This window comes from Suhomyces tanzawaensis (assembly GCF_001661415.1).
Source record: "Suhomyces tanzawaensis NRRL Y-17324 unplaced genomic scaffold CANTAscaffold_1, whole genome shotgun sequence".
Lineage (NCBI taxonomy): Eukaryota > Fungi > Ascomycota > Pichiomycetes > Serinales > Debaryomycetaceae > Suhomyces > Suhomyces tanzawaensis.
The window spans coordinates 1289932-1310544 of NW_017963636.1; the positions used below are offsets into that span (position 1 = coordinate 1289932).

The window sequence follows — 20613 nt, forward strand, 5'->3', positions numbered from 1 at the left end:
ACCTCCAAAGTCTACTACCTTCCCATTCTCTGGCCTATAGTCAAGAGCCAATGCAATTGAGTCGTGAACTAGCAGGAAGGAAGGTTTAAACGCTCGGAAAGTTAGCCCTACAGGTGCTGGCAGCTGACAGTTGACGGGGTATCAAAGACAACCAGGCTTAAGGAGCGATTGCAGATTGTGTGGGGACTTTAAAATTGCTTCTCTACAGCTCGTAACCGCGATAGAGCTCACTCCTTTGAAAGCTTATTAAGCTTGGTATCGTCTTGTCCACGAAAAGGTCGGTTCTTCACTATACAGGACTCGTAATTGCACCCACTTCTATTCCTACTACATTAAAGGCACAACTGACTCGAGCACGATAAGAGCGGATGTGCCGCTACTTCTGCTTTCCGGCTGCTTGTTTTCTTCATTCTTTTAGATGGAACGCAAGTGCAAACTCGTTCTTGCATGAGTTAATTCACCATTGATTAACTAATGGTCCGCTTCTAGACAGCCAGACCTACCCCATTTCGCCCCTCTTGGTATCCGCAGCCTTTTGCACTGCTACATGTAGAAACATTTTTTTGAATCTCGTGGATGCCTTACTCACTATGGTTCTCCCCATTTCCATCTCGCGCATCGCATCTCATTTTTCACACCAAAATTTTTATTAATCACCATCATCGCTATGTCTTCCACAGCAGCAGCCTCAGAGGCCTACATAGATGCATCCGCTTCCTGGGAGTCGTTCAACCTTGATCCAAGATTGCTTCAGGCCTTGGACCAAGTTGGATTCGAAAAACCCACCCTAATTCAGTCAAATGCCATCCCTCTTGCGTTGGAGGAGAAGAGAGACATTATCGCCAAAGCTTCCACAGGTTCAGGTAAAACCGGTGCATACAGTATTCCTATAGTCCAGAACTTGTTAGCAGAAAGTGATGGCTCCAGTCACCACATCAAGAGTATCATTTTGGTCCCCACCAGAGAATTGTCCACACAAGTGTTTAAGTTCATCGAGAAATTGTTACTTTACAGCAACAACTCAATCCAAGTGGTTAACTTATCTTCCAACATGAACGACCAGGTATTGAAGTCTCTCCTCATCAACAAGCCAGAAATTATTGTCAGTACTCCAAACAAATTGATTCAAGTTTTGGAAGCTCAAGCAGAAGAATCGGAAAAATTGATCGACTTGTCCACTGTCAGAAACTTGACTATCGATGAAGTTGATTTGATCCTTTCGTATGGTTATTTTGAGGATTTGCAGAAGTTGGAAACCTATTTACCAATCAAGAAAAATCTCCAGACCTTTTTAATGTCTGCCACCATAAATGATGAATTAAATGAATTGAAAACAAAATTTTGCACCAAACCAGCTATTTTGAAGCTCAACGATGAAAATGTGTACCATAACAATTTGATGCAATACTACGTCAAGACCACTGAATTTGATAAGTTCTTGTTGGCATACGTTATCTTCAAGTTGAATTTGATCAAGGGTAAGACTCTTGTTTTTGTTAACAACATCGAAAGAGGATACAGATTGAAATTGTTCATGGAACAATTCGGCATAAGGAGTTGTATCTTGAACAGTGAACTTCCTATCAATTCAAGATTGCACATTATTGATGAATTCAATAAGAACGTCTACAACTTATTGATCGCTACTGACGAAACTGTCGAGGAAGCAGATGTCGAGGAAGAGGAAGAGGAGGAAGGTGAGCAAAAAGAACAGAAGGATTCCAAGAAATCCAAATCCAAATCTAAAAAGAATAAGAACAATGACTACGGTGTCACTAGGGGCTCAGACTTCCAAAATGTTGCTTGTGTCTTGAATTTTGACTTGCCCGTCAGTTCCAAGGCTTACATTCACAGAATCGGAAGAACTGCCAGAGCTGGAAAATCAGGTATGGCTTTGTCATTTGTCATCCCAACCAAAGAGTTTGGAAAACATAAAGTTGCATCATTAAAAACTGCCAAGAGAGACGAAAAGGTGTTGCGTAGAGTTTTGAAGCAACAGTTGCGTAATGGTTTCGAAATCAAGCCCTATCAATTTGACATGAAGCAAGTCGAGGGTTTCAGATATAGATCGGAAGATGCCTTCAGAGCTGTTAGTCAGACTGCCATCAAGGAAGCAAGAATCAAGGAGTTGAAGAACGAGTTGGTGAACTCAGATAAATTGAAAAGATTTTTCGAAGAGAACCCTCAGGACTTGGCAACTTTGAGGCACGACAAAGAATTGCGTCCAACCAGAATTCAATCTCATTTGAAGAGAGTCCCAGAATACTTATTGCCAGAAAGTGCTAGACAAGACGTGAAGAATATTGGATTTGTTCCATTTCACAAGAACAAGGGCAGAGGCAAAGGTAAGAAGAAGCCTACTCGTAGCAAGGCTGATCCATTGAAGTCATTCAAGCATAGAAAGTAAAACACCTTGGAAGCATTAGTGCTCACGTGTGCTCCCGTGTATTTGATGCTAGCATTAATTAGCTTGCTCCTAGCGAGTAGTGAATGTTATAGATTTAATATTGTACAATAAATAGCAGGCAACGCGAACGATTGGTGAAGTAGAAAATATTTCTTGGGAGTAACTTTTGCTTGGCCCAACTGGTTGAAATAAATACTCTGTTATTTCGCTGAAAGAACAGTAATACTAATATTCTACGGGTGATCGCAGTCAAAATCGGCAACTATGTAATGGAATGGAATTGATTCATCTATTAAATATTATACATCACGCCAAGCGACTCAAAATTATGTTCCAAATCAAGTTGGCCAAGCAGTTGCAGGGAAACATCATGGACTGTGGTATAAGCATGAATGAGGCCACCGAGAAGAAGGGCCAGAAACAGTAACTATACCTCAAAGATATCATGTACGCTATTCTAGTTTTCTTTGTGAGTTCACCATGATCCCATAAGCTGTTTAGTATGGTGAAGAAAAGTTGGAAGGTTGGTGCCCCGACCAATTGGTCCACGGCAATTCGGTAGAAGAGATTGTCGAATTGGAAAATCAACATGTCAATCCAGAGCACGGTGAAGTAGCCATTGATGCTTCCCCAAACAATGAACTTCAATATCCGATTGATTGACAACTTTTTCTTTTGATACTGGTTCAAAGTTTGTGCCAAGGCAGCCGTAGAGGCCCCCAACAATGTAGGGGCTAACAACGTGTACAAGGACCCGATGTGTTCATAGTTGTAGTATACGACCAACGAGATGACAGTTTCCACTAGCAATAATAAGAGTAACTTTCTCTTAATGCCGCTGGTTGCGGGGTTGTAATGGAGAACGGAAGAGGCGGAGTCCACTGGGTGGAGGGGGTTGGATTTTTCGAGGTCTTGGTAGATCTTTTCTTGTAGGTTATTTGTGGGGATTGCTGAAGGCATGCAGGCGAAATCGGATGACGGAACGAAAGTGGAGGATTATGAAATGAAGGATGATGTGAGCAAGGGAGGAGGAGGGGGTATGGGAGCAGTGTGTGGCGCTGGAAAACACGATATGACGGCCGCTATCTATTGCGGATGAGGTACGCCGCTTAGGAGTCAGGGTATGCTATCAAGGAATCCACGATGGTAGTTACGGCCACGGTTCACAACACGTATGAGACATAATCAGACATGAAAAATCGAGTGCCGCACATCGGGCGTGTCGCGCCCAAACAGCATGGCCGTGCGATCGCACTAATCTCAGCACGGAACGGGATGGGAGGAGCCAGGATGGTTCCAGGACCGAGTGGTTGCATGAAGCGTGATGATGGCGGGGTACAAAGGGCTCGGATGCATTACTTGATTGGGCGTAGCTGCAGTGATGATAACCCTGGAGGTTTCCATGCATGTATGTGTTTATGAAACCGGCTGAAATCTGATAATAGATGAAACTCATTGGTGTGTGGTGTGTGTGTGTGATGGAACATGGCATTGCCTCCAGGCGTGATCAGGTGGGGGGCAAGCACTATCAGAGGTCTTCGGAAACAGATTTCCGGGATCCGATGATCGGTGATGTGATGGCGCACGGAGTGGGGCCACGCCACCGCAACCCCGAAATACGGTTCTGGGGCAAACCAGTGCAGCAGGGTGATATCCTGTTGATATGGTAGCACCAGGGCGATGGTCTGCAAGCGATAGCTCGGTTGGCCACGGCGATCGACCATCACCGAGTCGGTCACGGGAAAGAGCGTGCAGCGGCCAGGGCTGCGAACAAGGGTCTAAATTGCAATGTCATATGACGTACCCCCGTAGTGAGCGTGGTGTCTATTTACCAAAGCAGCATGATGGCTTCTAATTATAGGGTGACAGCACCTGAGCCCCGCTGCATGGATCGGGTCGTGGGGTTGGAGTGGTGGTGACAACCTGGGGCAGATCCCCAGGTTAAGGTTGGAGGGAGCCAGCGCCCCACTCCAGCCCCTATCCATATGGTGGCGTGCTGCCCCTGGCCTTCAAAGTGGGGGCTACGCCCCCAATTTCCGACCTCCTCAATGGCACCCACTAGTCTAAATTGCGAACGCTGAGGTTAATTAGATGCATGTAACGTTCGATGCCGCTCGCAACCAGCAATTTCTTTTTTTTTTCGCATCCTAATATCCCGGTGCATGCTTTGACAGTGGTACTCCACATTTGAAGTGACTCTTGGCAGGTCAGGTAGTAACGTCATCAGGCACAGTTATTATTAGAGTGGCAATCAATATCATCAACAGTTATGACTGGCCGCTGGTGCCAACCAACTATAAATACGGCCCAGTCCACCTCGTTACAATTTTTCTCATCATCATTCAAACATGCAATTAACTTCCACTTTATCCTTCTTCACCTTAGCTGCCCTCGCTACTGCCGCTCCAGTCTTCAACCTTGTGACTATCCGTTCGGGTTCTTCCTACCAGTACGCCTCCATCACCGTCAACGGTAACACCTTGCACGTTGGTGGCCAGGGCGATGAAGTCACCTTCGAATTGAATGACGACTCTACCTTGGTTGACACCAAGACCAACCTCAACATCAAGGTTGACAACAACGTCTTTGGTGAGACTCCTCACAAGATCGACGGCTCCAAGGGCTTCAGCATCAAGGACGGCTACTTGTCCTACGGCGACAGCGGTATCTACGCCTGCCCTAACGGCAAGGGTAACGTCGAGTTGACCACCTCTTGTTCCGACAAGGCTGGATCTCCTATTGCTCTTAAGGTCACCAACCAGCACGAGAGTGACAGTGGCAAGACTTCTGCTGCTCCATCCAAGACCGAGGCCGCCACCACCACTCCTGCTCCAAAGCCAGCCCCAACCACCTTGGTCACCAAGACTGCCACCACCACCGCTGCTGCTCCAAAGCCAGCCCCAGCATCTAAGGACAACTCCAAGTTCTCCATCATTGCCATCCACTCCGGCACCCAATTCCAAAACGCCCCTATCAAGAAGGTCCCAGAACACCTCCACGTCTTCTCAGTTGGTGGCAATGACGGTTCCGACCTTTCCTTGACCTTGAAGCAAGATGGAACTTTGGTCGACCAAGACGGAAGAGGCATCTACGTTGACCCAAACACCGGTGAATTCGGTAACGTTGACCCATGGGGCCAAGAAAAGCCATCCTCCGGTTTCGCCATCACTGACGGTCACTTGACTTACCAAGGCAAGGACAACTGGAAGGCCTGTCCATCTGGCGACAACAAGTTCTCCTTGGCCAACAACGACTGTACTGGCGGTACTGGCATTGCTTTGTCCGTTGTCAACCAATCTTAAACGTCATTAGCGATCTTTGATCCATTTATTTCTTCATCCGTTTCTTAGGCATTAGCCGCTTTCCTACTGCATCTTCATTCCTTTAGCATCTCATCATACCAATAAATGTTTCCTTTCTAAAATGCGTAGTAGTACTTTCATGAGTTTTCTGCACAAATATTTACTATTTGAAGGAGTTGAACCACAGGCTGCACTTGCCATGGTCCTATGTTTTCAAATCTAGGCAATGTGCATCAGAGGTAAATTTACCTGAACAAAGTGTGGCAGTCCAGATTTAGGGATTAAAAAGTCCAAGATAATATAAAATAAAAAACAAAAAAAATTAAAACTATAGTAGAGCTTGCTTCAGATAATACTAAACAGTGATAAATATAACTTTCAAAAGGACAGATCGCAAACGAATGAAAATTAATGAAAAATTAACAGATCGTTAAACGAAGACACCGTCTACCTCTAGAAATTAACCATAAACTGCTGCAAATCTGAAAGTAATGTTTATGTACTTTAGATCAACCAGCGAGCCTAATGGTCTCACATAATAATCTTCCCAGAACTTTGTACCTCACTCATGTGCTCCTACACCTTCAACTGTTTGCGTTTCGCAGCAATTTGGTAGCACCTTGAGTGCGCCGCACATGGAATTTCTAAGAACCAGTGAACGAACAATTTATCATCAACTACCAGAACTCATCCTCTCAAGCATCATGGTCGTACACAACCCCAACAACTGGTAAGTTTTGATGTCCTTCCACTCTCATATTGCTCCCTACTAACCCCAGGCACTGGATAGATAAGAACTGTCTTCCATGGTCCAAAGAGTACTTCAAGAACGAGATCACTAACACCACCTACGAAGACGAGGAAATCAAGGTGGTTCTCACTGAAATCGACTCAGTCACCGGTGACTGTGATGTCACCCAGAGAAAGGGCAAGGTTTTGTGCATCTATGACATGAAGTTGCAGTTCACCTTAAGTGCAGACACCAAGAACGACGAGGAAACCTCCAAGATCACCATTACCATTCCAGAGTTCTTCCATGACCAGGACGATGACGAGTATGTGTTTGAAATTTCTGACTCCCAGCACAAGACTGTGATCAGAAAGGCCTTCGTTCCGGTGTTGAAGGCCAAGCTTGTCAAGTTCCAAGGCGACTTGATCAGCGCCCACGAAAAGGACGTCCAGCACTCCACTTGAGTGAAAGCATTCACAGCTCACTAAGCTGCTGCAACTACAGTTTGGGGTTCTTTTGCTACCATACTTGCGCCAGAAGCTCATACATGCCGGACCATCAGTAAATAGACCAGATAGATGATCGTAGCACGTATACATTAGCGAGATGTAGGTGGGCTTGGCATGCCCAATGAAACGATAGAACGGGCAGTATTTGGTCTTCCAAACGAAGGTTGACTTCACTCTGACTGTCAGTGGTTTGAACTTTGCACAAATATTGGACCATTTACCAAGCAGAGGTATAATTACGAAGCCTTCAAAGCTATTAACAAGTTCGTGATCTTCAGCTATATACAGTCTATCCAGATACTAACTTGAATCGGCCTACTCAAAGCCCTCAGGCACACCCTTTGCGTGTCTCATACCCTCTCTTGCACCGTAGTACAACTCAATGGGATAACCTCCCTGTTTTTCTGGACCAAGAGAAAGCCAAGGAACCTGTCCCTGCTCAATCTGCTTCAACAACTTGTAAGTCTCAACCGTGCTATATGGTACACCGTTGTTGGGATCGAAATATTTAACCTCAGTGCCTGCAAGCAAACAGCTCTTTCTGTTACCATTTGGCAAGTAGATTCCTGCTGGGGCTTCTGTTTTCAAAACAATATTCTGAGACTCTCCATCGCTGTCTTCCTTAACATCTTCAATGATCTCTTGTGCTACTCCTAATCTGGGCAACTTCTTGAGATCGTCGAATATCGCATCATCTTCCGTGAGTTCTGATACTGGCTCAAACAACTCATCCTTTTCTTCCTTGACAACAGCATACGGGTTAATTACCTTTCCTATCCTCAATATCGTCTTCAAATCTTTGAATCTTCTTGAAGCCGGCAATAATGATTCGGGACCAAACATATATGACTTGATACCAGTGGTATCCAATCTTTTGTCAACATCAAAATCGAATAAATACACCATATTCCTAGTCACCTTTTGTTCTGGGCCTTCAAAGGTCCGATTCGATGTTCTTATGCCATGGTCCTTAGAATCTGGCTGTTCGGAAGGCGAACCTTTGATGTCATCTGCAAAGCGAACCTCTTTTTCGGTCGTATCAGGCTTTAAATTACTTTTCGTGTCTTCAAAATCAACCTTGGAATGTACAGAATTATCATCCTGCTCTTGTTTGACTACCACAGAGTTTTCGCTTTCAGCAATCTTTATTTCGGAAGATCCTTCTTTAGAAACTGTCCGTGGAGCATATTCCTCACTATTTGGAGTCTCTGCATTTTGTTGAGTCTCATTATTGATTCCATTGACGGTGCTAACGTTGTTGGATTGGGTTGAAGGAAGGTCTTCCAGCACAGGCGGAGTTGTGTCAATCTTTATGTCATTCAGGCTACCCTCCGGATCCTGAGTAGTCTTTTCATCATTTTCATTTGGAGATGGAGCGGAAGAAGTATTACCTCTAGCTTCTGCCTCCGATCTGTTTATCGGAACAGGCTCCACCTTCTCTTCAGTACCTTCACTTTTGATACTTGGGCTCAGTTGTGAGGCATTGACCCCATTCACGTTTTCAAGTGAACCATTAGAGCCTGGATTTGGTGTAGTTGATCCAGTATCTCCATCTACTAATCCCATCCCGGACTGCTTATTTCCTTCTGCAGTCAGGCTTTCGGTTGGGCCGTCTCCCGACCCTTCCGCCAACTCCCTCTCCTTTTCCTCTAATCGTTGCCTTTCCAATTCCTGTTTCATTAAAGGAATTTCAGGATCTACCGAGCCGGGGTATCTTGTGGTATCTTCTTCCTGATTTTTTCTCCTACGACCTGGTCTCTTCTTCGATTTGTTAAAATCGTAGATTCTTCTTGCTTCACGAATCTCGTCGTCAGGTCCCACATAATCTTCTCTGCTCACCAACCTTACCACATTGGTAAGTCTCTTTCTTTTCAGCAAAAGCAGCTGTCTCTGCTTTTCTTTCTTTACCACCTCTTGCTCTTGAAATTCTTGTAACGAAAGCACATTAGCCTTTTCAGTTTCCACTGCCTCGGCCAACTTTTCTTCTTGTGTCAAATCTTTATGCTTGATTCTCACGATTGGTGTCAATTGTGCTCTTCTCTTTTCGTTGGCTTGTAACTTTTCCACCAACGCTTGCTTGTTTTCGACCACAGCTGCTCTAGATGAAGATCTTCGCACAGACAAAAGCAAGGAGTCTGAGGCTATCACCTTGGGCTTAGATTTCTTGAGTACATTATCAATTTTTACTTTTTTGATGGCAGGTATCAATGCCAGTTTCTTTCTTTGGGCCTTTTTCTTGATTTTTTCTTGCTTTTCTAGTTCCTTTTCCCCTTCACTCTCGTCCGAGTCTGATACTGAGAGATCTGAGTCTGAAAGCACGTCGTCGCCTTCAGGCCCTTCGGTTATCTTCCTTTTCTTGGACAGTTCCTCTGATTCACCGTCTTCACCTTCTTCACCCTCGTCCTCCTCATCCTCATCCTCTTCATCTATGCCTCTGAGATTCTCATTGTCCACATCCTCGTCCTCAAACTCTTCGTCGTTCTCGTCTTCCTGGAACAAGAGGTTGACGTTCTCATCGTCTTCTGTTATGATCTGCGATACCCCAAGCTGGAGGTCATTGGACTGTTCTTCGAGCTCGATAAGCTGCTTGAGCCTGGAGCCCGCGTTGGCTCTTCGTGCACGCGTTGCCACCAAACTGTCTTCCATTGATGCGTCCCACAGAAAAGGTGTGATGTCAAAACTAGTTTGGCGTCTCACATTATCGTGGATGGAAAGGTGTGGTCACGTGCGCCACCATGAACAAATTTCACCACTCACAGTGTGTAAGGCTTGCTATCTACATATGAGACCGTTTATACAGAGAACTCCGGGTGCCGGGCTTCCCCAGCTCGTGAGACTCCTTTCCAGCACAAGAGCCTCCGCCAACGCTCCAAAATACACCTCTGCATCTGCTGAAGAGCTCGCACACTTCAATGCGTTAGCGTCTTCGTGGTGGAATGTAGACGGACCCCAGAGAATCTTGCACAAGATGAACCTCCTTAGAATGGACTTCATCTACTCCACAGTCAGAAAACACCTCCAATTGAACAAGCCAGAAACCCCATTGGAGGAAGAGATCTATGTCCCTCCATACAGCCTCGACTTACTCCCAAAACCAATCAGACTACGCATTGTTGAGGACCAGGAAATGAGAAGAGACGCTCTTCTCAACAAGTCCAAGCTTCGCGTATTGGACGTGGGGTGCGGTGGAGGGATCTTGTCCGAGTCGATGGCCAGATTGAGCTTCGTGGAGAGCGTGTTGGGTATTGACTTGTCCAGCGATGTGCTAGAGGCCGCCAAGTTGCACAAGGGCAAAGATCCTATATTGGGGGACGAAAAGCTCTCGTACCAGCTTACGGCTATTGAAGACCTTGATGCTTCTAAGAAATACGATATAGTCACTATGTTTGAAATGCTCGAACACGTTGATTACCCTGCTAAGGTGTTGAGCGAGGCATTGAAAAGAGTAGAGGTCGGAGGATGGGTATTCATATCTACCATCAACAGAGACTTCGTCAGCTGGTTCACCACCATCTTCATGGGCGAGCATATGTTGAGAATTGTTCCAGTGGGGACCCACACCCTCGAGAAGTACATCAATCAGCATGAAATACGGGAATGGATCGAAACCAACCAAGATGTCCGCGACTCGTTCAAGGTGGTCGATGCCAAGGGATGCGTATACTTGCCAGCCTACGGCTGGAAGTTCACCAACAGTCCAGATGTGGGCAATTACTTCATGGCCATTCAAAGAACTCTGTAAATAGATAATCAACACTAGCGAGCTAGTTGACCGGCGTAGCACTCCCTAGCATGGTAATTAATTAAACTCAATTTATTACATTGATTAAATCTTTATTTTTATAACCAAAGAATTGACCAGCTTCCATAATAACATTCTATATTATCTCTCCAGCTTGGCTGCCCTCGTGTGACCCGGCCACATCAATTGGCCACTTTGGCTGGTTCCTCTTCCTGTTCGTCGATAAACGTGGGCAACTTATCGGAGGCAGCAGACTCGTCGTTCAAGTAGCTGGGCATGCCAAGTCCGCTCTCGGCCATCTCGTTCTCAAAGTCGATTTCCTCTCCAAGGGCGTCCAATTCCGCGTCCAACTCACTCTCGCTGATGTCGTCAGGCACGTCGTAGCTGGTCAGGAGCGATTCCTGCAACTCGTTGGACTTTTCGATCAAGTCAAGCATCTCGTCCTGGAGCGCCTCGATCTTGTCGATGTCGATCTTGCCGTAGGTCTTCTTCAATTGCTTGTTGGCGGTCTTCATGGCATCGATGGTGATCATGGTGTTCTGTAAGTTGTCAGTGGTCATCGACGCCTGGGTCATATTCCACGACTGGTTTTCCAACTGGTCCTTCTGGGCCTCTATCTGCTTGCGCTGCCTCAACAACTTGAGCGCCTTCTGCTTCAACGCCGACTTGCCTGGTCCGTCTCGCATTCTGGCGAGTTTCTGTTGATAGGTGGAGAGTTCAGCGTTGATCTTGGAGAGCTTGACATCGAGTCCTCCCACCCGATCGTCGATGTTCTTGACGGCATCGTTCAACGATGGCTTGGGCGCTGTGCTTTTACTTCCAAAGATTCTGTTCATATCGACTGGGGGTAGTAATGGAAGATGGTGCGGTCATGTGGCTGGCCACTCCGATCTATAGCGGCAAATCTCCAAGCTGCGACAGGCGAGTGAGAACGGCTAGAAGAGACTAGTGCCAGAAATAAATATCCACAGTTAGGATGCCAGAAGTTGCAGAAGTACGTAGAAGAGATGAAGAAGAGGATATGAAGGGAGAATAGGAGGGTGAAATCAGCATCCCACCGGCTGTCGTGGTGGTGGCTGACGCCCTGGTTGCGACATTCTTGCGTATGGTACTAACAACAGGTTGCTCATGTGGTGGCATTGCTTCGTAGGAACATACTTGGGAGCAGAATCGTCCAAACCAACCTCAAAAACGATGCTCTTCTTTTCCCGTTGCTCAAAGGGTCTGCCACTCCAGAAGACGATTTGACCCGGTTGCAGGCCCAGTTGACCAACGCAGTAATCCGGTCGGTGGGCAGACACGGCAAGTACTTTTGGATCCGGATCCAGCCCGAGAACTCGTCCCAGACAGGTGTGTTGCTCATGCATTTTGGAATGACGGGGATGATCAAGTTGAAGGACATTTACTCCCACATGGTGTTCATGGAAAATGGAGGAGACAAGAAGGTTTTGGAGCAGTTGACCACCTCCAAGTACTTCGCGAAGGGAAGCGTGGGGACGAAGGGGGAGGTCAAGGAAGAGATCAAGGAAGAGGTCAAGGAGATCACTGAGGAGGTTTCCGCAGACGTCAAAGACGAGGAGTGGCCCCCAAGATTCTCAAAGATGGAGTTGGTGCTACAGAAAGAAGATGCCAAGATTGACCTAGCGTTCGTGGACCCCCGTCGCTTGGGCAGGGTCCGTTTCCTTACAGGAGACAACGTCCAGACGGACACAGACTTGCTTCTCCAGGAACCATTGAGCGCGTTGGGACCCGACTACTCGAAGCCAGGAGCCGAAAGGGTCAAAACCGAGACAGAAAATGGCCAGGTGCCCGAATTTGTGTTTGGAGACCCAGACCCCTACCACCATGGACGACCCCGGCTCGAGCTCGAGGAATTCAATCGGTTGGTGCTCTCTAAGAAGAAGCCCATCAAGAGCTTGTTGCTCGACCAGGGGTTCTTTGCGGGGGTGGGCAATTGGCTCAGTGACGAGATCTGCTATCATGCACGCCTACACCCGAGCGAGATACTCTCTCTGAAGATCGAGCCAGGTGACGAGGTCAGCGATGTCATCACCAAGTTATACCAGTCGCTTGTATTCGTGTGCGAAGAGTGTGTCCGAGTCGAAGGAGACACCCGGCAGTTTCCCACCAACTGGTTGATGCTCCACCGGTGGGGCAAGGCGCGGAAGAAGCAGCCCAAGGCGCGGACCAGTGACGGTTACGAGGTGGATCACGTAACGGTGGGCGGAAGAACCAGCTGTTTTGTGCCCGAGTTGCAGCAGCCCTTGGTTGCGGAGCCCACCAAAAAGAGGCGGAAAACGTGAGCGATAGTAGGAACGAAGTCGGAGTTCACCTGGCGGAGAACGAAACAACGCCAGAAGAGATAATCTGACAATACTTTCAGATCTACTATTGGCTCTGACAGTTAAAATTGATAGAATATGCCAGACCATCATGCCGTATACACAAGCAACACCAAAAAATGCTACAAGCTGTATAGACCCATAAGATATACCACAGAAAACAATAATTTCCCATGGAACCAACCATGAGTTTAACGATCGTCAGATATTGAAGTAGGATTAGACAGATCGAGACACGTACACTACAAATACAATAGGCATGGATCTTAGAACAAGAAGCCAAGATCCTCAGACACAGAGATAGACAGATCGACACACCACCAAACAACAATGGGCCATGTCAATGATCTTGGGATATTAATACTAGACAGTTTCCGATGGGTTGGCCCGGAACAATCTGCGGTTTGGCACTCAACAGGGCCCGTCACCTTTTCCGTGAGGCATTAATTACTCCGCAATTCAGCGGTGCCCCACAGAGATGGCTGCAGCGCCTGGAAAGGGGTTTTCGTTGGGGACACGGCACAAGTTGATCACGGAGCACTCGGAGAACTTCGGGGCATCGACAGCGAGCCGTCGCTTCAGCGTTCTGGATCCAGCCACCAGCTCATCTTCGTTTGCAGCTAGGGCAACCGGTGGATGTGGTAGGGAAATGCATGCATAAGTTCCGAGAATTCCCGTGACAGATGTCAGTGAGAGGCGTAGCCTCGCGACAAAAATGGGTGGGGGAAGGCCACCAGGCTAAAACCCTTGCTTCGATACTCTGGTGGGGGTAAAGCGGGTGCCCCAACCAAGACGTTGGGGACGGTGAGGAGATGGGTGGGATGACCACTGGAAAAGTCCGCGCGAGATGCCCCTCCTGCCCCTCCCAGCCCCACCCTCCGATGGTGTCAGAGCCTCCCCTCCTTGAGGAAAATGCCGGAACCACCGTGTCACGTGACCTGCCAGGCGCGGCTGCCGGTCCAGGCCCTGGGTTTCCAGCCACCAGCTGAGCCTGGTGCCAGTGGTGCCAGTGGTGCCAGACCACCCTCCCAGGGCCCCCAGAGTAGTGAAGTATGGGTGTTTCCCTACCCTATCCAGCCGGCTTCCCCGGCTCAGCCGCCAATTCTGGCTCAACATTTCAGAGGGGTACTCGGAGTTCTCGCTACGCCAGCCAGATGCGCCTAGTCCGCCGCCCCAATGGCCGAAATCGGAACGTTCCACACGCATTCCACCCGGATCCAACCTGGTCCCCACACCTACACGCGGTTTTGCGCAGCCCAATTCTTTGGTACCCCTCAGTGCATCGCTATACCCTTTATAAATAGTGTGCCTCGTCTGTCACTGGATCTCCACCAAAATTGCACACCATGTTGAGAACTGTCCAGAAAACCTCCTCGTGTCCCAGATGGGTGAGGATGACGTCCTCGTCCGCCCAGAAGCCTAACAGCTCCATCCACACCCACACCATCAAGACCCCCGTGGGTATCAAGGCTGCACTTGCATCCTTGAAGCCCAAGACCACCAGATTGTCGATAGAAGGTCCAATCGAGTGTGACTTGCAGGGATTCCAGCTCTTGAACTCGCCCATCTTCAACAAGGGTTCTGCCTTCAACAAGGAGGAAAGATCAGCCTTTGGGTTGAACGGACTCTTGCCTGCGCAAATCAACTCGTTGGACGAGCAGGTCGAAAGAGCCTACGCCCAGTTCTCGTACCTCAAGAGTCCGTTGGCCAAGAACGACTTCTGCACCTCCATGAGAATCCAGAACAAGGTGTTGTACTACGAGTTGGTCCGTCGTCACATCAGAGAAATGCTTCCCATCATCTACACCCCCACCGAAGGTGACGCTATTGCTGCATACTCCCACCGTTTCAGAAAGCCCGAGGGCTGTTTCTTGGACATCAACGACCCTGAGTCCATCGACCAGCGTTTGGCCGCCTACGGTGAAGACAAGGACATCGACTACATCGTGGTTTCCGATGGTGAGGGAATCTTGGGTATCGGTGACCAGGGTGTCGGTGGTATCAGAATCGCCATCGCCAAGCTTGGTCTCATGACCTTGTGTGCTGGTATCCACCCTGGCCGTACTTTACCTGTGGTCTTGGATGTTGGTACCGACAACCAGAAGTTGCTCAATGACGACTTATACATGGGTAACAAGTTCCCAAGAGTGAGGGGTGAACAATACTGGGATTTCATCGACAAGTTCATCAATGCTGTCAAACAAAGATTCCCAAATGCAGTTCTTCATTACGAAGATTTCGGTGTTTCCACCGGTAGAGATATGCTTTACAAGTACAGAGAAGCTTTGCCTTCCTTCAACGATGATATCCAAGGTACTGGTGCCGTTGTGATGGCCTCAATGACAGCAGCCTTGCAATTCTCTAATAGAAAATTGTTGGATTCTAAAGTGTTAATTTACGGTGCTGGATCGGCCGGTTTGGGTATTGCTGATCAAATCGTTAACCACATGGTTTCGCATGGATCCACCCCAGAAAAGGCCAGAGCATCCATCCACTGTATGGATCGTCGTGGTTTGATTTTGGAATCCTTCGAAGAATCCACTCCAGCCCAAAAACTTTACGCTGATAAGGATGGAGACTGGCAAGGCATTGACACCACCAGCTTGGTTGAAGTTATCGAAAAGGTCAAGCCAACTGTGTTGGTCGGCTGTTCTACCCAAGCCGGTGCATTCACCGAAGAAGTTGTCAAGACCATGTACAAGCACAACCCTCAACCAATTGTGTTCCCATTGTCCAACCCAACCAGGTTGCACGAAGCTATTCCTAGTGACATCATGAAGTGGACTGACAACAATGCATTGATTGCAACTGGTTCTCCATTCCAACCAGTTGATGGTTACGTGATTTCTGAAAACAACAACTGTTTCACCTTCCCTGGTATTGGGTTGGGTGCCGTTTTATCCAGATGTACCACAATTTCCGACACCATGGTGTCCGCTGCTGTGGACCAGCTCGCTGCTCTCTCGCCTAAGATGGAAAACCCAAAGAATGGTTTGTTGCCTAGATTGGAAGAAATCGATGAGGTTAGTGCCGAAGTTGCAACCGCATTCATTTTGCAATCATTGAAAGAAGGTACCGCTCGTGTTGAAAGTGAAGAAAGACCTAACGGTGGATTTGTGGAGGTTCCAAGAGATTTCAACAAGTGTCTCAAGTGGGTGCAATCCCAAATGTGGAAGCCTATTTACAGACCATTGGTCAAGGTCCAACACGTGCCTGAAATCCACACTTTCCAATACTAATCCTCCTACCTTCATTTCATCGTTTCATTATTACTACGTTTCAGCATATCACCCTTAATAGAGTCAGGGTACTATAGATTGTGTGAAAACACTCATAAATAATACGTGCTAGCACGCTAGCGGACATTCGAGTCCTTCGTAGGAAAACCCATCAATTTCTTGTTGCAAAATATTACCTGAATTATGCACTCTCATATCCAATTTTCAGGTAATATGTGCTCCGCTTCAGGCCCGTTATGTGGTGGTTAATTTTGTGAGGAAGATCTCGAGCCGCATTTGGACCAATAGAGACTGTCGTGAGTCCTCTGGTATGATTGCAAGATCTCCTTCAGTAAAAACGGGTTAAGGCAAAATCAGCCATACCAGGTGAAGCACCCCGATTGGTACGCCAAGGACCTCGGACATTGGCGCTACTCCCGCTGCTCCGATCGACAATTCACCGATGAAAGTGGTTGGGCAGTAGCGGTGTCGTGTCCTGCCCATTTCTCGACCAATAAACTTCAACAAAAGTTGGAGAATCCCAACTTTTCATCACCACCACAATGTCTGTCGAAGAATTAAAGGCCACCGTCGCCAAGTTGCAAGAGAGAATCCAACACTTGGAATCCAAAGCTGGAATTGTTCCAAATGTGCCAAAGTCCATTAGAATGGTGTTGATCGGCCCACCAGGTGCTGGTAAGGGTACCCAAGCTCCAAACTTGAAGGAGAAGTTCTGTGCCTGTCACTTGGCCACCGGTGACATGTTGAGAGCTCAAGTCACTGCCAAGACCCCCTTGGGTATTGAGGCCAAGAAGATCATGGACGCTGGTTTATTGGTGTCCGACGAGATCATGGTCAACATCATCAAGGACGAATTGGAAAACAACAAGGAATGTTCCCAAGGTTTCATCTTGGACGGTTTCCCACGTACCATTCCTCAAGCCGAGAAGTTGGACTCCATGTTGGCTGACAGAAAGACCCCATTGGAAAACGCCGTCGAATTGAAGATCGACGACGAATTGTTGGTCGCCAGAATCACCGGTAGATTGGTCCACCCAGCCTCTGGTAGATCTTACCACAAGTTGTTCAACCCACCAAAGAAGGAAATGACCGACGACATCACTGGCGAATCCTTGGTCCAAAGATCTGACGACAACGCCGAGGCCTTGACCAAGAGATTGGTCACCTACCACAAGCAAACCGAACCAATTGTTGAATACTACAGAAAGACCGGTATCTGGAGTGGTGTTGATGCTTCCCAAAAGCCTGGTAAGGTCTGGACCGACATCTTGAAGTGTTTAGGTCAAAAGTAAGTAGTCACCGTGCTCATTGCTAATCTTGTATTAAAAGAATATTTATGTACTTGTATATTGTTATGGAACCTGTAGATGACGTAGGATACATGTAAGCTGGTCATTATTCATTAATTACATATTATTTACTGGTCAAAGCTAAATTTTCTCTCTCTTGACCTTGGCATTCAAGTCACCATCAGGACCACGTTTCTTGTTGGCTTCATTAAAACATGCCACATGGATAATCTTACGACTATCTGGTCCTTCACCCGGAAGACGAATACAGTCAAACCAACACCATTCTCCAAGTTCATCGTTGTAGGAAGCCTTGATGTTTTCCTGACACACAAGACACTTGTTGTTCATGTTGGTGTCAGAGGGAGGCACCTGGACAAACGATGGTTTACCCGATCCATTGATGCCTAGGTCTTCCTTCTTAATGTTATCCAAGCCAATAGCACCGGTGTTCGTCGAGAATTCTAACAAGTCATCATCTCTGAAATTGACCCAGTCAAAGTCATCCAAGTACCAGTTTCTGGATTGAACTTTCGAGGCGCTGTTGGCTAATTTCTTGTTGATTCTGAAGTGCCAGTCAAGATGCAATCTTTTCTTAGTTGAGCCCTCGAGGTCATTGGCGAATCTCTTTGCACAGATTGAACATTTGGACGATTTGGCATCATACAACAATTCCAAGCTATCGGAAGAATTGTTAGTATTTAAGAAATCCTGGAAATTGACACTTATTTGCTTGCTAACGACCATAAGTTTATCAAACTTCAACTTTCCGTACACCAGTCTTGAAATGGAATTAGATAAATTGGAGTTTAATATTTCCTGTAGGGTGCTATTCGATGGAATTTGGTTTGTCGATGGAACAAACTTGGCTTTTGGCTGAACCAAGTTATACACTGGTCTTGAGCCAGGGACTGGGGCTTGTTCGACGTTCACCAAGCCGGAATTAACCAAGATTTGAAAGAGTTCTTCTGCCTTACTAGTAGTTGCTTGTTGGGGTTTGCCGGGAGTGGAAATGGGGGTGGCACGGGGAGTAGCACGGGGAGTGACGGCCGGGGTCGGGACAGGCGTGATGGCACTGTTGCCCAATTCTTGCTCCTTGATGGTTTTCAATTGTGATTGTACTGCTTGCAAGTCCTTTTGGGTCATGGCCTGGGTGCCCAACAATGCCTTTAATTGAGTCAAGGCCTTGAAACGATCATGAAGCTTTTGATTGGAGCTGTGAGCCATTTTGTTCTGGAAAATGGGAAGAAGTCTATCGATGTCGCCAATCAATTGTTTCACAGACAAGTCGTTAGAGGGACTATTGCTTTTCTGGCGAAGGTAGCCTGCTTTGTTCAAGAAGGTCTCGATCTTTTCGAGCTGCTCGCTGGGAAACAACGGGAAGTTGGTTCCCTTGGTTTTGGTGACTTTCCACGTTTCAAACAACGATATTAACTTGGTCTTACGGTTCTGCTCCGATGAGTACTGAAAGACATGGGAGTAAAGATGGAAGATGTCCTCCCCTACCAAGATATTGTACGAGTTCCCGGCATACTTGCACACGGAGTCAAGCAAGAACAATGCAAAGAGTTTGTGGTCAGGTATACACTTGTAGATTCTTTTTGTGATGGCGTCAATGATACCTTCAGCGGCCAGCGGGTTTTCGCGGGCGATGGTGGTGAGGTTATCGATGATGGGGCGGGAATTGAAGGTGAGCTCGGTCAAGCTCTGGGCATAGTCTTCCACTATTGACGACGATTGATCATCCATGGTGAGCAGGATAGTTACTGGTGAGACGCCCACTGGTGGTGATTTTGGTGAACGATGGCAGGATCTCTGCACGTGATCGCGGAACACGTGCGCAGGTATCATCTGCCGTTTCAGGCAACTCCCTCCAAGCGCGGTATGAGCCAAAAATTTTCAGGCCACTGGATAAAACTTTTTAGGAGTCATAGCACCACACCAACATGTCCCCAGCTGCCACCACCGACAAGAAACAATCGGGTACCGCCAGAGTGTTGGGATCCGCCTCCGCCGGGATCTGTGAGATCGCCGTCTTCCACCCCGTGGACACCATTTCCAAGAGATTGATGTCCAACCACGGCAAGATCAGTTCTCTCACCCAATTGAACACGGTCATCTTCCGTGAACATGCTGCCAAGCCGCTCGTCTCCAGGGCCTTCACCTTGTTCCCTGGTTTGGGATACGCTGCTTGCTACAAGATCTTGCAGAGAGTCTACAAGTACGGAGGGCAACCATTTGCCAACGAGTTCTTGACCAAGAACTTCCAGGACTGCTACGACTCTTGGTTCGGCCCCAAGACCGGTAAGGCTTTGATGTCTGCCACTGCTGGTTCGTTGATTGGAATTGGTGAGGTTGTGTTGTTGCCACTTGACGTGTTGAAGATCAAGCGTCAGACAAACCCCGAGTCGTTCCGTGGCAGAGGCTTCTTCAAGATCTTGGCCGACGAAGGGTTCGGTTTGTACCGTGGCTGGGGCTGGACTGCTGCCAGAAACGCTCCTGGTTCCTTTGCCTTGTTCGGAGGTAACTCGTTCGCCAAGGAGTACATCTTTGGGTTGAGCGACTACTCGTCTGCCACCTGGACCCAGAACTTCGTGACCTCCATTTTCGGTGCCTCTGCTTCGTTGATTGTGTCTGCGCCATTGGACGTCATCAAGACCAGAATCCAGAACAAGAACTTCGACAACCCCGAATCTGGTGTTACCATCTTGAAGAACATGGCCAAGAACGAGGGAATCGGCTCGTTCTTCAAGGGATTGACCCCCAAGTTGTTGACCACCGGTCCCAAGTTGGTTTTCTCCTTCGCTTTGGCCCAGTCGTTGATTCCGGCCTTTGATAACTTATTGAAATGATCCTGTATATAGTATAGAGTAGATAAATGAAGATATGTGACTACAACAGAACTAGACCTACAGCCATAGTAGGACAGTACGATACAGTGTTTTTAGAAAACATTCGAACCCTCGGCCCGGAACTTTTCGTAATACGGGAAACTCAATTTTCGTAATAGGGGCCGGATCTTTTCATACTAAGTTTAATTTTAAAACTGTACC

At 47.4% G+C, this 20613-nt stretch overlaps 12 protein-coding genes across 12 annotated transcripts; 8 read left to right on the forward strand and 4 right to left on the reverse strand.

The window, feature by feature from the left end:
• Positions 1–667: 667 nt before the first annotated feature.
• On the forward strand, positions 668–2407 carry CANTADRAFT_43409 (ATP-dependent DNA/RNA helicase; the record flags this gene model as incomplete). The annotated part of the gene is made up of 1 exon (XM_020208955.1): positions 668–2407. One exon carries the CDS (start codon positions 668–670, stop codon positions 2405–2407), a length of 1740 nt encoding a protein of 579 aa, XP_020066994.1.
• Positions 2408–2621: 214 nt separating this feature from the next.
• On the reverse strand, positions 2622–3565 carry CANTADRAFT_127621 (uncharacterized protein). The gene has a single exon (XM_020206233.1). It carries the CDS (start codon positions 3365–3367, stop codon positions 2714–2716), a length of 654 nt encoding a protein of 217 aa, XP_020066995.1. The 5' UTR covers positions 3368–3565; the 3' UTR covers positions 2622–2713.
• Positions 3566–5331: 1766 nt separating this feature from the next.
• On the forward strand, positions 5332–5709 carry CANTADRAFT_43909 (uncharacterized protein; the record flags this gene model as incomplete). Its single annotated transcript, XM_020209027.1, has 1 exon — positions 5332–5709. A coding segment is annotated over one exon (378 nt), but the record flags the coding sequence as incomplete, so codon positions are not given.
• Positions 5710–6413: 704 nt separating this feature from the next.
• Positions 6414–6903, forward strand: HCH1 (Hch1p; the record flags this gene model as incomplete). Its single annotated transcript, XM_020211388.1, has 2 exons — positions 6414–6439; positions 6489–6903. The coding sequence occupies 2 exons, from the start codon at positions 6414–6416 to the stop codon at positions 6901–6903; spliced, it is 441 nt and encodes a 146-aa protein (XP_020066997.1).
• Positions 6904–7263: 360 nt separating this feature from the next.
• CANTADRAFT_87830 (uncharacterized protein) lies at positions 7264–9594 on the reverse strand (the record flags this gene model as incomplete). The annotated part of the gene is made up of 1 exon (XM_020211389.1): positions 7264–9594. One exon carries the CDS (start codon positions 9592–9594, stop codon positions 7264–7266), a length of 2331 nt encoding a protein of 776 aa, XP_020066998.1.
• A 136-nt stretch (positions 9595–9730) lies between these two features.
• COQ3 (hexaprenyldihydroxybenzoate methyltransferase) lies at positions 9731–10690 on the forward strand (the record flags this gene model as incomplete). The annotated part of the gene is made up of 1 exon (XM_020209009.1): positions 9731–10690. One exon carries the CDS (start codon positions 9731–9733, stop codon positions 10688–10690), a length of 960 nt encoding a protein of 319 aa, XP_020066999.1.
• Positions 10691–10872: 182 nt separating this feature from the next.
• On the reverse strand, positions 10873–11526 carry CTA1 (Cta1p; the record flags this gene model as incomplete). Its single annotated transcript, XM_020206452.1, has 1 exon — positions 10873–11526. One exon carries the CDS (start codon positions 11524–11526, stop codon positions 10873–10875), a length of 654 nt encoding a protein of 217 aa, XP_020067000.1.
• Positions 11527–11531: 5 nt separating this feature from the next.
• FPG1 (Fpg1p) lies at positions 11532–13252 on the forward strand. The gene is made up of 2 exons (XM_020206234.1): positions 11532–11684; positions 11812–13252. The coding sequence occupies exons 1-2, from the start codon at positions 11667–11669 to the stop codon at positions 12991–12993; spliced, it is 1200 nt and encodes a 399-aa protein (XP_020067001.1). The 5' UTR covers positions 11532–11666; the 3' UTR covers positions 12994–13252.
• A 1174-nt stretch (positions 13253–14426) lies between these two features.
• On the forward strand, positions 14427–16271 carry MAE1 (malate dehydrogenase (oxaloacetate-decarboxylating); the record flags this gene model as incomplete). Its single annotated transcript, XM_020209156.1, has 1 exon — positions 14427–16271. One exon carries the CDS (start codon positions 14427–14429, stop codon positions 16269–16271), a length of 1845 nt encoding a protein of 614 aa, XP_020067002.1.
• A 542-nt stretch (positions 16272–16813) lies between these two features.
• On the forward strand, positions 16814–17563 carry ADK1 (adenylate kinase; the record flags this gene model as incomplete). Its single annotated transcript, XM_020209163.1, has 1 exon — positions 16814–17563. The coding sequence occupies one exon, from the start codon at positions 16814–16816 to the stop codon at positions 17561–17563; it is 750 nt and encodes a 249-aa protein (XP_020067003.1).
• A 138-nt stretch (positions 17564–17701) lies between these two features.
• On the reverse strand, positions 17702–19309 carry CANTADRAFT_44370 (uncharacterized protein; the record flags this gene model as incomplete). Its single annotated transcript, XM_020209099.1, has 1 exon — positions 17702–19309. One exon carries the CDS (start codon positions 19307–19309, stop codon positions 17702–17704), a length of 1608 nt encoding a protein of 535 aa, XP_020067004.1.
• A 197-nt stretch (positions 19310–19506) lies between these two features.
• Positions 19507–20412, forward strand: YHM1 (Yhm1p; the record flags this gene model as incomplete). Its single annotated transcript, XM_020209090.1, has 1 exon — positions 19507–20412. The coding sequence occupies one exon, from the start codon at positions 19507–19509 to the stop codon at positions 20410–20412; it is 906 nt and encodes a 301-aa protein (XP_020067005.1).
• Positions 20413–20613: the final 201 nt, after the last annotated feature.